The following is a 16,280-nucleotide window of genomic DNA, read 5'->3' on the forward strand; positions in this document are numbered from 1 at the left end:
CATGTATACATTTATGTGTGCATGGATTTGTTATAATTATGTCTTGAATCAAATTGCAACTCTAGGATTGAAGTCAAATAATCCAACAGTAATGGTGCTAGGGTTTGTGAGACTTCGTAATCCTCATATAGTTGAGTAAATCTAATCTCCAACGGATGTATGAATAATTGACACACGCGCACACTCATGCACACATGAAACCGCACACACACACGCCACACGCCACACCAACACCCAACACCCCCTCCCCCCCCCCCCCCCCAAAAAAAAAAAAAAAAGAAAAAAAAAACATTTAAACAACCACAACACTAAGGACTACTTGCATGCATGTTTCCATGCCTTTGGTGTGTTAAAGTAAAGAATGTAACCCATGCGTAAGGCCGCTAATGTCCAGGTGCTAAAGGCCTGATACATAAACTAGGGAGTGAGAGTGAGTTTGTTTTTTGATATGTAATGCAAATTCATTCAAAACACAGAGGGGTACAACCCTAATACACAGGAAGCATACACAAATAACCCCTAAAGTGTAGGAAAAGAATGACAAAACTCCAAAAACTCAGAAACAAGCAAACTATTTCATGCTACTCTTCAAGTATAAAGAGATTGGAACATCATCTTCTTCATCTCTAACATAACAATATCATGATCTTCAAAACTTCTTGCGTTCCACTTCCTCCAAATGCCCCACATTAAACACAAAGAAGCCAATCTTTATATTTTCAAAACAGTATGGCGTCCCAATTGTCCCCTCTAACTCTCCAACAACTCACTCACCCTACAAGGCATGACCCATGCAACACCAAACAACTGGAAAAGTCCACTCCACAGTTCTATTGCCACCTCCCAATGAAGAAGAAGGTGATCAATAGACTCCCCACCTTTCTTATACATACAACACCAATTCATGACCACAACATCCCACCACTGTTTCACCCTATCTACAAAACCCTCAGACTTTGGCCAGGTGTTTTCGAATTTAAAATACCTTTTACCACCCTGAAAGTCACCATAGTCAAGAAGGATCAGAAAGTAGTTCGAGCACAGTCTATGAAGCCAACTCAAGGACCCATGAGGAAACTGGACTTCCCAATACATAGAGCCAAGAAATCTACCCTAGACCAATAGGGAAAATCCCGATTATCCGACCAAATAAAATTTCAACCCACAAAAGGGAGGTCCATCAGACCCTGATCAAAAAAGAAATCAAGGAACTCCACCATAGCTTGGTAAAAATAGGCTTTTCCCAATCTCTCACTAGGGAAACGGGTGACGAAAAATCACCCCCAATGCACTAAGGCAAGTTCTACCAACTAAGCAAACTAGCCAATTCATCCCAAAGAAGCCTTCTATCCCTGTTAGAATTAAGGCCATAAACACCCGCAAAAGCCCAAGTGAAATGATGTTCAACATTTTTTATTGAACACGCTAGAGTAAACTCCCCCACACATTCGTTGATTTTTTCGACCACCCTCCTATCCCATATAATCAAAATTCCACCAAAAGCCCCTCTAGAGTCTAAACATCATCAATCCACATGATGGCAACCCCACAAACTACGCATAACATTACAAGACATAAACTCCAGCTTAGTTTCTTAAAAATAGACAATATCAGCCTTCCATTTTCTGAGTAAATTCCTTACCCTTAAGCATTTATCCCCCTCATTCAACCCTCTCACGTTTCAAGATAACAATTTAGGCTTTATTAAGAGCTGAGAAACCCCTGTCCGTACCTCTTTCACAGCTTGAACTTCCACCTTCAGAGTCATAATTAATTAAGCATGCAAATCTTTTTAACTCCCTAATACCTATGTTTAATTGTTGGAATTGGACGCCGAAACCTTTTGGAAATGACTCGCTTCAATGGCTGTCAAAGTGCCATGACTGCTCCTCAAAACCCTCACACAAAATCCCCACAACATATGGATCTCCTTCACTCTTTGCAAAACACCATCTGAAAACTCCTACCCTAAGCTGCCAATTTTCTCAAACACAACAAGAGGACAGGAACTTCAAGGAAGATTATGCAGCCATTATAGCGACTGAAGAAATTGCAATACCGAATGTAAAGATCCACAACCAAGCATGGTGTCGACTTGCACACAAGCAGGTGACTTGCACACAAGCATGTTTTTCCCTCCAGCACAACCCAACTCAAGACCAACCAAAGCAAGTAGAACGATCCCTTACCCATTAACACTGATCTCCCCCAAAAATCTAGAAGATGAACATGAAGCAGAAGGATCAAAGTCTAGTGAAGACCTAAATTTCCCCCCTTTAACAGCAAGAGCCCACTAAGCAGACCTAGGGCCTGCTACAACACCTGTAACACCCCGGTCCCATATTGGAAAGAGATGAGTAGGCCACATAGCGTGAGTGAGCTTAGATACTCATGGGTGCTAAGTCCCACATTGTTTAATTACTAGGTAAAACTATGCTTTATAACGAATTCTAGGAAAACTTCAAATTGACTAGCCCTTTTGGGGTAATAGATCAGATGTGGCTAGTGGGTTTTTTTTTGTCGTGATAAATGGTATTAAAGCCACCTAATAACGATGGTCATGTCGCACTGAAGCACCACATGATGTGGCCCTGATAAAGACGTCAGGGGTTTAAGGGGAGAAGTTTGTAACACTCCGGTCCCATATTGGGAAAAGATGAGTAGCTTACACAGAGTGAGTGGTTTATAAAGATACCCATGAACGTTAAGTCTCGCATTACTTAATTACTAGGTGAAACTGTGTTTTATAAAGAATTCTAAAGAAGCTCCAAATTGACTAGTCCTTTTGGGGTGATAGCGCAAATGTGACTAACTCTTTTCCCTGTGACATTACAACAGCAATAGGGCCTAACTGACTACCTTCACCAACAAGCCCTTAAACAACAGCATCAACACCCAAACCATCTGCCTGACTAACTAAGCGAGTTGCTTCTCCAGATACCTCAGCAACACTTGCATCAACACCACAGGATTCAATACTAAAATCAGACATCGCAATCTCCTCGCCAGCGAAGGAGATTGAGAAAACAACTGCGAAAGACGTTCCTTGTGCACCACCTTCGACATAGAAGCACCGGTGAGAGACCCGTCTGGAACTTCTGCCTCCAATACATTTTGGTCAGAGCAAATCAAAGACACCGAGATACCATCGATAGGATCTGGGTCCTGACAGTGCTCCCCTCCACGACGAGCTACAGCCACAAGACATAACATTAATCTACAAGCATAGAATCGCTAGCGAGAGAACTCCTCATAACCACTCCCGACGGAGGTTGAGGATTGGGGGCTGAGACGACAATGCTGCATATCGCGGTAGCTCCTTCAAGGTGACCCATATGAGCACTCGAGCCCTTCGCTGCCTTTGAACCCAAAACAGAACGCACCAAGCCCGGTGGCCCAAATCCTGCTTCACTTTCCACTTGAGTAAAAGTTTGGCTTTGGGCTTGAAGGAGAACTGAGCCTGAGCACACCCAGGGCCCATCGAAAGGCCTTACCTTTAGAGTTTTGATAAGAATGGGCCACTGGAGGCGGGCCTAAAATACTTGCTACAACAGGGGCCTTCAATGGAACAAAAACTTTTAAAATCGGCTTCAGCTCAACACCCACTACACCCACTAAGCCTCGGTTACTTCCAACAACACCTAGACCCTACCCCAAATTAATCCACTTTAAAGGACAAGCCACATCCGTTTTAATGTGAGCAAACGTCTCTCTGAAGGTGCGAAAATTAAATTTTCACCCAAAAGTCCTATGTCCTCCCACAAGTAGATCTTCATCCCCAGACGTAAACAACCCAGTCACAATCTGTCCCTTCGATGCAAACACATCAGAATTTCTAAGAATACTGTTCACCAATGTTCACACTGCCAGAGTTTTCCTTGGTCACACAATTAACTTTGCAAACGACCTATTCCCCCCCCCCCCCCCCCCCCCCCCCCCAACCTCTACCAGAGGATTCAACATCAGCCCCAACTAAAACTTTTGCCCACACCCAACGATGAACGTAGCTGTTATGAACCTCAGTTGACCTACCACCATATAGCGACCGAAAAAATTGCAATACCGAACACAACTCTGAGGCAAAGGACCTCCATCATTTGCCATTTCTCCCATCCGGCACTAGGATATGTCCCCTCTGTCTCCCTCCACCGTGCTCCACCACAACCAAGAAATGCCCATGCTTATTAGAGCAACGTTGAGCGAGGAAAGCTAGGAATCCAACTCTGGAGCGTCTCCAAAACTCCTTTGTTCCCTCCCCTATAGAACCAACTCCTCCAAAGTGACTTACAACCATAACATATTAACTTTACCCAAGCCAATTGATCGAACGCTACCCCTACACCTTTCAAGAATATGTAACACAGAAGACCTACCCTCCATCGCCAACTCAAACGATTTGGATTCAATAAAACACCACCTTGACATCCCCATCAGAGAAGAGAAAAGCTGGAACGCACTAGCATGCGCCGACGAGAGACAAAGGATTCCCATAACAAAATTGAGGCCACATTTCCAACAAATACTCAAAAGCTCATCTAGAGAGAGAGAGAGAGAGGGAAAGAAAGTCAATATTTACAACAACAATGACTATTCTCTAATTGTTTTCCATCCAAAATTTTAATGTCACAACACATATTGTGTTCGAATTTTGTGGAATTATCAAAATTTAGATTGGTGTTAGTTGGATTCTAGGGGTGCTTCTAGTGGCATTTTATTGATATGGGATAGGAGAATTGTGGAAAAGATCGAATTGTGAGTGGGTGAAATTGGTCCCCGATCTTTCTCTAGGGAAGTGGGTGACGTTAAAGTTGCCCCCAATGCACAAAGGTACATCCCACCAACTAATCAAACCTGCTACGGAAGAGTTCTTAGATTTTATTTTTGAGCAACGTCTTATGGATATCCCTCTCCGAGGTGGACACTTCACTTGTTCTAACAACCGGGATTCCCTTTCATGGTCTAAAATTGACAGGTTTCTCATCTCTTTAGAATGGGAGATTCACTTTCCAAACGTTGTTGAGTAGACTACCCAGGATTCTTTCTAATCATTTTCCTATTTCTCTTTATTGTAGAGAATTTCAAGGGGGGGGGGGGGGGGGGCAAAAGTTACTTTAAAAAAGAAAAACATGAGGCTGAAAACATACGACTTTGTTGAGAAGGTGAGGCACTAGTGTAACTCCCATTGCTTTCAAGGTTGCCCCCGATTTTGTTTTGGCTAAGAAATAAAAATCTTTGAAAGTCGACTTTAAAACGTGGAATGAATCGGAGTTTGGTAATGAGGAGAGAAAAAAAAATGGCTCTTCTTAATGATTGAAAAGGAGTGGATGTGGTTGCAAACAAAGACCTCTTTCAAGTGAGGAGAAATTGAGGAAGGATGTGGCTACAGTTGAGTTGGAGAAGGAAATCATTTGGAGAAGGTGTGTTGGAGGCAAAAGGCGCTATGATTATGGAAGGGTGATAAAAATACCAAGTTCCTCCACCAAGTTGCCAACTCTAATAGAATACGCATGGTAAAGAAGTTAGTTATCAATGGCGATATCTCCTCTAATCCAGCTAAAATTAAAGATCATATAGTTCATTTTTCTCTCAGCTCTATACTGAGAATTAGAATTGGCATCTGGATTTGAATGGTCTTCCTTTTCACTCTATTAGTGAGGAGGAGACAGAATGGGTGGACGGAACTTTCGAGGAAAGTGAGGTTTTTGAGGTGGCAAAAGACATGAATGGAGAGAAGACTCCGGGTCCAGATGGTTTTTCGATGCAATTCTTACAACCTTGTAGGAATGTTGTCAAAATAGATGTCATGAAAGTCTTTCTTGAGTTCCATTAGCGGGGTAAGTTTGAGAAAAGATTGAATGCTACTTTCATCGCTCTTATTCCTAAGAAAGTCGGGGCAGTTGAGGTCAAAGACTTTTGTCCTATCAGTCTGGTGAGTGGTATCTACAAAATTATTATGAAAGTCTTGGTTAATAGATTAAAGATTGTGATGGAGAATATCACTTCAAAAACTCAAAATGCTTTTATCAGAGGTTGACAGATCTTAGATTATGTTCTCATCACTAATGAATGCCTAGATAGCCGTCTCAAATCAGGCGAGCTAGGAGTTTTGGTAAAATTGGACTTAGAGAAGGCTTATGACAACATTAGCTAGGATTTTTTATTATACATGTTAAAGAGATGTGGCTTTGGGGAGAAATGGCGGAGATGGATTACGCACTGCATATCCACAGTTCGGTTCTATATTCTAATTAATGATCACCCAGATTCTTTTAATAAGCCTCGTGGTGTGAGTGAGTTGGCTCGTACTCTGGGTTGTAAGGTCTCATCTTTGCCTACGAAGTATATGGACCTCTCGGTGGGTGCTCCGTTTAAGGCTAAATTTATGTGGGATACAATCATTAAGAATATGGAGAAAAGATTAGTTAGGGGGCAAAGACTCTACTTATCTAAGGGTGGTCAAGTAACATTGATTAAGAGCACGCTTTCCACCCTTCCTACCTATTTCCTTTCCCTCTTCCCTATCCTGGTTGGTGTCGCAAATCGGTTAGAAAAATTGCAAAGAGATTTTTTCTGGAGTGGTTTGGATAATGAGTCTAAATTCCATCTCATTAATTGGAAGGTTTATATTCCTCTTTAGCGTGGAGGGTTGGGGACCAAGAGTTTTCTTACTCTCTATCAGGCTCTACTAGAAAGTGTTTATGGAAGTTTATTGTGGAGAGACAGGCTTTTTGACGTTAGGTAGTAGATAAAAACTATGATAGTTTGTGATGCAATCAAATAATAAAAAGAAACAAAATAAAAAGATATGGGCTACTTCGAGAGAGCCTTGATCTCCAATGGCTACTTCGAGAGAGCCTTGATCTCCAAAACAACCAAAAGGTCTAGGTTTAATATTCAGCATGTTTATTCATTGAGTAGGATTACACTTAAATAGATGACGGCTAGGTCATAAAACTTAACCATTAGGTCTAGCCGTCATAACACACTGCAGGAAAATAAATTAAGAATGGAAAATATATTCCTTATTTAGCTAAGACACTTAGGGAAAGAAAATATGGAGAAGTATTCTACTCCTTATTTAGCTAGAGGCTTCTTATTATGCTAGAGGCGGCTAGGGTTAATGCAACTAAGGTTAGGGTTGTTGTTGCAGTGCGGCGGCTAGGGTTAGGGTGTGCTGCTACAGTGCCACATCAGCCCTAACTTGCTATCCATATCATCCCTCTCCCCTAACATCTTCCTTGTCCCCAAGGAAGAATTCTGGTTTTGCAAAAATCAGCCCCTGGTCTTCCTTCTCCTTCTCATTTTGTTTCAGTTCTGTTTTTGTAAAAATTACTCCATGCTCTTCCGACCCGTGCTTCCTCTCTTCTTCTTTCTTCTTCACATTCTGCTGCAGCAGCCCCATGATATTTTCAGCCCCTTCTGGACTAGCTGCTACAAGAATTCCAGCAACTCCTTCCTTGACCACACGACCATCCGGGCTTGAAATATCCCCAGAAAATTCAAGCGACATCGTGACGTCCTCGGTAGGCTTGATATTGATTATATGGGGCATAAAATTCGTACCAACAGAACCTGCGTTGGACTCTCCTGTTATGGGCAAGGATTGGCTTGTCGGAGAGGTGCGTGGTGGAGAAAAGCTTTCCATTCTTTTCCTGATCTCCTCCATCCGTTTGCTGGCTTCTTCTGCCCGTAACCTCCTACGCCCGTTCTCCTCTGCGTCACGTCGGTCCCTGGCGGACAGCATCTCAAATGCCTCAGTCATTCGGGCTGTCAAGGCCTGCACCACTTGCTCCAAGCTGCCCATGCGTCCTTCCATAACTTGCTGTTCGTGTTGCTGGGTGAATGAACGCGTGGCTGGTCTTGCTTCCACCGCAAAATCCAAGTAGGCCTTGTTCTTGTTGCGGGAACGACCTATGGTGATTAACTGGAATTTTTCTCAAAAAAAAAAAAAAAAAAATTCTGGTTTCTAGTGAGGGAAACTGGGCCTCAAGGTTTATCAATGCGGTTAACGAGAGGAACCCCGGCTCTGATACCACTTGATGCAATCAAATAATAAAAAGAAACAAAATAAAAAGATATGGGCTACTTCGAGAGAGCCTTGATCTCCAATGGCTACTTCGAGAGAGCCTTGATCTCCAAAACAACCAAAAGGTCTAGGTTTAATATTCAGCATGTTTATTCATTGAGTAGGATTACACTTAAATAGATGACGGCTAGGTCATAAAACTTAACCATTAGGTCTAGCCGTCATAACACACTGCAGGAAAATAAATTAAGAATGGAAAATATATTCCTTATTTAGCTAAGACACTTAGGGAAAGAAAATATGGAGAAGTATTCTACTCCTTATTTAGCTAGAGGCTTCTTATTATGCTAGAGGCGGCTAGGGTTAATGCAACTAAGGTTAGGGTTGTTGTTGCAGTGCGGCGGCTAGGGTTAGGGTGTGCTGCTACAGTGCCACATCAGCCCTAACTTGCTATCCATATCAGTTTGGCGGGTGGTTAGTGCATTACCTTTGTCAATGGCCTTATGGGTTGAGTCTTTGGAAACATATTGGGAGGGATTGGGATGCCTTCTCTAGTTTTTTTTTTTTTTTTTTTGATAAGTACGAAAAGTTTTATTAAAAAAACATAAGGCGCCCCTTAGTACACAGGAACAACCAAACCAGCCCACAAAAAGAAACCCAAACAAACCCACAAGGACCTAAGCCCTTAAACCCGAAATCCACAAGAAGCACTTAACGCTACAGCACGTGAGCCTTTACTTTTCTTCGCCTAGAGGGCACGCTTGCACCGCCGTAGTTAATGGAACTTTTCAGATTCAACAACTCTATCCTCCCTTTGATCTTTTTTTTTTTATGAGTAATAATAAGTTTTATTGAAGAAAGAGGAAAATCCTCGTACACAAAGAGTATACAAGAAAACAAGAACACCAAAGAACTAACTGCTATACAATGAGCACCAAGACCTAGGTCTTGTTACAGTCTAGAAAACAAATCAGATCTACCAAATTCCCTGAAGAGAAGGTAGGAACATGAGCAAGGACCCAATCCAGGAGAGATCTCAAGAAGGAGGATTTAAGAAGTAGCACATTGGACTCACTATCCTCAAAGATCCGACAGTTTCTTTCTCTCCAAATGCTCCACATTAAGAGGGCTGGAATAACTTTCCAGATAGCTTCTCTAGGATGTCCATGCCCAAGGAATTTCCAACAATGGAGCAGTTAAGGCACGTTACCAAGTGTAACCCAAGAGACCCCAAAGCTGATAAGCACTAGGTGCCAGATATCCACAGAAAACTCACAATGGAGGAGAAGATGATTAATAGTTTCCTCATCCTTCTTACAAAGGCAACATCGATTAATCAACTGAAATCCCCGCCTCCTAAGATTGTCCACCGTGAGGATTCTACCTAGAGTTGTGGCCCATAAGAAGAAAGCAATGCGCGGAGGGGCCTTCACCTTCCAAATACTTTTCCAAGGGAATGAACCAGGCTCTTCACTGTTAGGAGAAGATAAAATAGTGTAGTAGCTTTTTACCGCAAAACCATGTCGGCTAGAAGGAGTCCACACCATGCTATCCGTAGCTCCCGAATGTGGGTTCATGGAGTATAAACGAGTGAGAAAAGAATCCAGAGATTCAATTTCCCAATCATGAACATCTCGCAAGAAATTAAAATTCCCAAGGGTGTGTGGACTAGAACGATCCATGTACTCTGAAACCAAAGCCTCCTTCTTACAAGCTAAGGCAAAGAATTCAGGAAAAAAAACTCTTTAGAGCACTATCACCGCACCAATTATCATGCCAGAAACGGATGCAAAGGCCATCCCCAACTTTAAAGGAAATATAATTGGAAAAAGCTCCCCAATATTTCCTAATATACCTCCAAAGACTAACCCCATAAGAACCTCGCACTTCCTCAGAGCACAACCCCCCTCTCTAGATCCCATACTTCGAAGCAATCACTTGCCTCCATAAATAATCTTGTTCATTCCTGAACCTCCAAAGCCATTTACCGAGCAGAGCTTTGGTAAACAGAGTAAGGTTTTTGACACCTAATCCCCTTCTCACAATTGGGGAGCAAACAGTCTTCTAGTTTACCAAATGTAAATTGCATTCCCCGCCTAGACTATCCCACAGAAATTCTCTCTTAAAACACTCAAGTTTATTGGCTATGCCAGTTGGTAGGGGGAAGAGAGATAGAAAATAAGTGGGAATACTAGAAAGCGTACTCTTGATAAGAGTAAGGTGTCCTCCCTTAGACAAGTAAATCTTCTGCCAACTCGCCAGCCTTGTTTCCATTTTCTCAATTACCCCATCCCAAATGGCTTTAGATTTGAAGGGAGCGCCTAGAGGAAGGCCCAAGTAACACAGCAAAAGAGAAGAGATATTACAACCAAGGATGTTTGCCAGCTCCTTCTCCCTTTGATCTTAAGACGTGCAACCTTTTTAACCTAATGGAAATCCTCTTCAATGGCATCCAAAATCATGAAGGACGGATCGTCATCCTCAACATCATCCGACACCCAATCCAAGGGCATGGCGGGAGGACAGACACCCAAGGGGTAAGGAGAGTCTCCATTCTCCCCAACCCAAACCTCATCGCCTTGATCCCACACAACAATCTCCCCAGACGGACAAAACCTACCGGCCACTTTTGAGATTGGATCAAGCCGTCCGACTAGAAATTCACACCCTTTTTAGCGATTGGAGAAACACAACCACCCAAAGGGGAGGGAACACTCGGGAGAAGGAAGCATCCTTCTCTAGTTTTGTTAGTGTTGAGGTGGATGACAACTCTTGTACCAAGTTTTGGCATGACTTTTGGTGTGGGGATCGTTTTTTGAAGGAAACTTTTCCGAAGTTATTTTTCCTTACAAGGAATAGGAATGCTCTGGTGGCTAACCTTATGATTATTCTCAATGACGTGGTACATTGGAACATTAATTTTTTCAGATTGGTGCATGATTAGGAGATGGGCTTCGTTTCCTCTTTTTTCAATGTTTTGTATTCTATTAGGATGGGTTGGGGAGGTGACTACAAGTTATGTTGGACTCCCTCGAAAAGAAGATCTTTTAAGGTCAAATCTTTTTACAAAATTCTCTTTGCCAACCTTGACGGAAATGAGTCACTATAGAAAATGATTCCAAAGTTCAATTATACGCTTTCTTGAAATGACACATGGCTCGTTTGACAATACTTTTAAAACAGCTTTTTGGTTTTTAGTAGAAAAACAAAAGCATTAACAAACTAAAAACACAAAATATTCACAAACTACTTTTACCTTTATGTCACATCAGAACTAAAAAGCAAAAAGGACCCTCTAAAAAGTTTTATCAAATGAACCCACAAGTTTTTACTGAACGACTACCATTTCAAGTGGCCCTTTTGATAATAGATCTTCACCTTCACATGTCATGCTGATCGTAATGAAGGCATTTAATTGGCACCAGACCTATCAGAAAAATTTAAAAAGAAGCACATCCATACCTTATAGGAGAGAAACACTCACCTTTAAATTTGCAGCAACCTGTTATTTCGTTCAAATTGTTAAAAAGTGCAGCAGAAAAAAACCACATTGATAAATATCTGCGATAGTGAATTAAGAATGGGCAAAAGGCTTCTTGTTCTCACCCATGAAAACAGCGCTGAGAGCCCAACGCCAACTCCAATCCAAAAGAGTGGTGACCCTCTAGAAAGTAGAAACACAGTCATGAGATCAAAAAGATATGAAACATTATAAGCTAGAAACAAACAAGTTAAAAAGTTGATAAAAACACCGGCACAGTTGTGATATGCAAATAACTATATCTTAAGTCTTTTTTACTCAACGAAATTCTTTAAGGAAAAAAAAAAAAGAAAAGAAACTGAGCAAGCAAAAAGAAAGGGGGAAAAAAAACGAAGAAAATGAAGTGCATAGTATAATTACACATATGACGGAGGAGGTGGAACTGCTGGTTGTGGATTAACAGCAACTGAAGATGTTTCTTGATTACTTGAACGAGAAATGCTCGCAAAAGGCCTCACATCTAGCCTCTCTGGCATTGTATCCCGACCATAAGCAAACATCAGTACAACTATATTTAAAACCTCACTAAGAGAGACAATTTTAGGATTTTTTTTTTTTTTTTTCTCTTTTCTCGATGAATAAGTAGAACTATATCAGAAAATGAAAATGAAAAATGATAAGTTATCAGTGCCAAAGGAGGTCGGTCGTGCTGAATAGCGAAATTAACATATCAGTTCGATAAGTGGGATAAAAACAAGTACCAAATACACAATGGCAATCAAGAAACAAAAGTGTGTTGTACCGTCAGTTGCACGGGCTCGCAACGGGAGCCCAGGGTTGCAGTGGAGACACTTCACCCCAAAGGGAGGACGGTTATGGGTGCCAAATCCGGTGCCGACGCGGCGCTGGGGTTTAGAATACGGCGGCGGCGCAGTTGACGCCTTCAGAAACGGAGTGGTTATCATCGTCGACCAACCTCGATTGCCTTTTACGAATTTAAAGGTCTGAGCAGTCCAGTGGAAGTAATTAAATTTCGAATTGGATTTTCAAGGGAGGGTGACGGGATGGGGGGTTTAGAACGGAAATGATACGAATTTCCAAGTGGATTGGTTTGCTCTTTTTCTTTTACTCTTTTTATTTGTCTTTGGGGGCTTTCGGCTTTTAGGCTGAATGATGTGCTCAACTCAACATCCAATTTGAATACGAGGTCGGCCCATTGGCCATTACTAACTTTGGTGGACCCATTTCTGAGTTGGACACTAGGCAATGAGACAAGTAATACCATGCACTTCATTGTTTTGATAGTCTAATACTACTGTATCAATATTAGAGGTACTAAATCTTTTATTAAGATGATGTAGACCTTATTTATTGACATCTGTAGCAATTTTTTATATTAATTGGATTTGTATTACTTGTTTCTGGATTTGTAAGACCCACAAATGTATAAAAAATGTAAAAAAAAAAATAATCATTTCTTTTAGGGAATTATCCATATCTTCTAGAAATGTTGAACTTCTTGATTATGTCTAAAGATTATAACATTATGGGAATTACTAATTTATATTTGGGAAAAGTACACATATTCCTCTCAAGCTACTACTCAATTGTCAATGTCCTCCCAAACAATTAATTATGGCAATGTCCCCCCCTCAAATTACCAAAATATGTCAATATCCCTTCTAAAACCAACAAAAAAATAAAAATTAACATAAATTTTTTTCAATAAGACAAAATTGTCCTTATAAATTCGGAAAAAAAAAATTACTAAAACTAAAAAAACAAAATAAAAATAACTTTTTAAAAGACAAATTAAAAAAAAAAAACGATTTAAAAAAAAAAAACAAACAAACAAAAAACAACTGAAAAATTTTTTAAAAAAAAAATCTAAAAAACTAAAAAAAAGTTTTTTTCTAGTTTTTTTTTTTTTTGTATAACTGTTTGCTATTTTAGATTTTATTAGTTTTTTAAAAAAAAAAAAAAATTAATAATTTTATGAAGTTTTTGTCATTATGGGGGACATTAACATTTTTCGGTAGTTTAGGGTGAGAGATTGACACAATTAATAGTTTGAGGGTACGTTGACAATGACGTGGTAGTTTGATAGAGATATATATATTTTTTCCTTTATATTTCGTTTACATATTCTCAGATAAACTATATCAATTTCTCTTAAAATATATAAAAATAAAATAAAATAATCAATGACATTCATCAGGACTTGAGATGAACATAGGTTCTAAAAACACAATTGATTCGACTACAAACCAATCAACGTCCAACAATCGTCAAGTTTCTTTCAAGTCAAAGTCTCAAAAAACCGATATCACCGGTTCGGGTGTCAATGATGAGTATAGAGGAACTCATAAAAAACCCAACTTAATATATCTGAAAATCTGAAAATCTATATATCTGAAAATCTGCGACGAAGATAGGGATCAACAAGTTATTGAAAATGAAACCTAACTCTAATCCTCATAGGTGTAAAATAAAATAAAATAAAAGTTGAAGTGTGAGAGAGCCATGCCCCGCTTCCTCTGCTAAAAGGCCAAGGGAGCCATGTAATAACCCAAACATTAATTAGGGTTAAGGATGCTCTAATTATGACTTAAGGATACTAGGATTGGTTCTCAGTTTGTAAAGTATGAGATTCTGAACTTGAGTTCCTGTGCAGACCGAACGTTCGAGTGAGACATCAAACGCTCGATGTCAAACATTCAATAATATAGTCGAACGTTCGCTTTAAACCCTAAGATTATTGGTCCGATAATACACCGAATATTCTATAGTACACCCCGAACCTTCAATGACTAACAATACTGAAAAATAACACATCACCCTTATCCTTTGCATTTTTAACCTATAAATACCTCCACCATTGCCCTTTCACCTCAATTCCTCCCCTTCCTTTAGTGTGATGTGACGTGGTCTTGAATGTATTAATAATAAATAAGTACTCACAATAGAACGAATCTTTGTAAGATGTCGAACCTCAAAGACTGTTGGTTGTTGTTAAGTTACTGAAATTAACTCTAATCTAATTTTGAAAAAATGTTTTGATTTTTGTTTTGCAATTGAAACTAAATAAGAACATAAAAGTAGAAGTAAGATAAATTGGAAAAGATATAGGGAATTGATTTTACCGCTAACCTCATAATAATGGTAAATTGCATTTAACATGGAAATTTCACTTACATGAATGATATGACTCGTGTGTGTTTGTCAAGCACCCAACAATGTTATCAGAAAAAAATGTTTTATTAAGAAATAAGAATAACCCATCTTCGGTTAGTACGGATCATCCACCTAACCACTAAAATGCGGTACGATCTGTCTTCCCTAGGTATGAGCTATCAAATCTCTTAATTAGTATACACGTAATCACTAGATAATTAAAACATATCTTTCGGCAAGCATGAATTGTTCTACCTAAATTAAACAACTAGGGTATAGAGCAATCCATCCATCCCAGACATGTCCTTTCAAGCCTTCTTGATTTTGTGTCAATTAAAACCGTTATAAAATCATCTGTACAATCATAGAAAATACGAAGGTTGAGTTCAATAGAATAAGCAACTTTCTAAGGAAAGATAAGAGGTTTATCAAAATTAAATATAATTATTAAAACATAATGTAACACCCAAGGAGTTTATTAAGTCGACTAATAATACTTTAGTATAAATAATAGTTTTAAGCTGGATTAATATATTTGAAAAATATATTTGATGTCTAATTTTATGTCCTCAGTTTGAACTGAGAAGTTGATGGTTTGAACTAGGCTTTAACACACATTATGGATAGTTGTAATAACCCCGACCCACTCATGAGGGTAAATTAGTCTTTTGCTACTTATGAGAATGGATGACTGAAAATTTTTATTTTTATTTTTAAAAATAAAGAGTAATAATAATATAATAATTTGTGCTTTATTTAAATAGCCATTACTATTTTGTTTTCATATCTGATTTCTTTACATTTAATAAAATTTTATATCAATTTATATTTTATCTTTTCAGCTAATATTTTAAAAAACCCTAATTATCAAACCCTAGCCGTCATTCTCCCTTTCAAAAAGAACAAACCCTACTTATATAAATAAATTAGCATACGCCTTATTTTTATTCCAAAGTTGTAGCCGCACGTCCCTGTCTCGTATTCGGTTCTCTGTAGAGGTATATGCTTGCCTCTTATCTCTTTTCTTTAACTTTCTTGTGCAAACGTACTGGTACACCTTGGTTTAATTCTTCAGTTTTTTTTTTTTTTTTCCTTCCTCTGTTAAGGTTTGGTTTGACCATTCGTTTATTTTATTTTATAATATTTTTTTTTCTTCTCTATTTGTTCCCTCTATCAGCGTGTTAATAAGGCATTTGGTTGCTACTTTTTCTTTTAGGCTTCTTCTTCTCAAAACGTGGGCCTTGTGTTTCAATACATATATATATATATATATTTCTTCTCTTTCCTAACCATGTGATGAAGCATCACTTGTCCTTTTCTCAAACTCTCTCTCTTTCTATGTTAACCACCGTAGGAGATAACTTTGACTTGTCCTTTCATGTCTTCTCCTTTTTGGTAAACATTTAGATAGTTTTCTTCTTCTTTTTTCTTTCATTTTTCCCATCACCACCGAGAACCATTGATATAGATACATATATTTTATTAATTTTTTTTTTCTTTCTCCTTGTCATGGTCAAACTCAAATTCAGGTTTGTTGAGTTATGGAATTCCCTCCCTTTTCAATACAACCGGATGCTGTTTTGGGGAAATTATAAATTT

At 39.2% G+C, this 16,280-nt stretch overlaps 1 protein-coding gene across 1 annotated transcript in view; it reads right to left on the minus strand.

Moving 5' to 3' along the window:
* Window positions 1–12,656, minus strand: part of LOC133882180 (protein TIC 40, chloroplastic) — a 50,987-nt gene extending 38,331 nt beyond the window's left edge. The window contains exons 1-4 of the mRNA XM_062321294.1: window positions 12,310–12,656; window positions 11,928–12,036; window positions 11,633–11,690; window positions 11,511–11,528 (exon numbers count right to left, since the gene is read on the minus strand). Of these exons, the coding sequence (XP_062177278.1) occupies window positions 11,511–11,528; window positions 11,633–11,690; window positions 11,928–12,036; window positions 12,310–12,472 (348 nt within the window). The 5' untranslated portion in view covers window positions 12,473–12,656. The remainder of the gene's footprint in view (window positions 1–11,510; window positions 11,529–11,632; window positions 11,691–11,927; window positions 12,037–12,309) is intronic.
* Window positions 12,657–16,280: the final 3,624 nt, after the last annotated feature.

The sequence above is a fragment of the Alnus glutinosa genome, chromosome 11 (genome assembly GCF_958979055.1).
Source record: "Alnus glutinosa chromosome 11, dhAlnGlut1.1, whole genome shotgun sequence".
In the NCBI taxonomy this organism is placed as follows: Eukaryota; Viridiplantae; Streptophyta; class Magnoliopsida; order Fagales; family Betulaceae; genus Alnus; species Alnus glutinosa.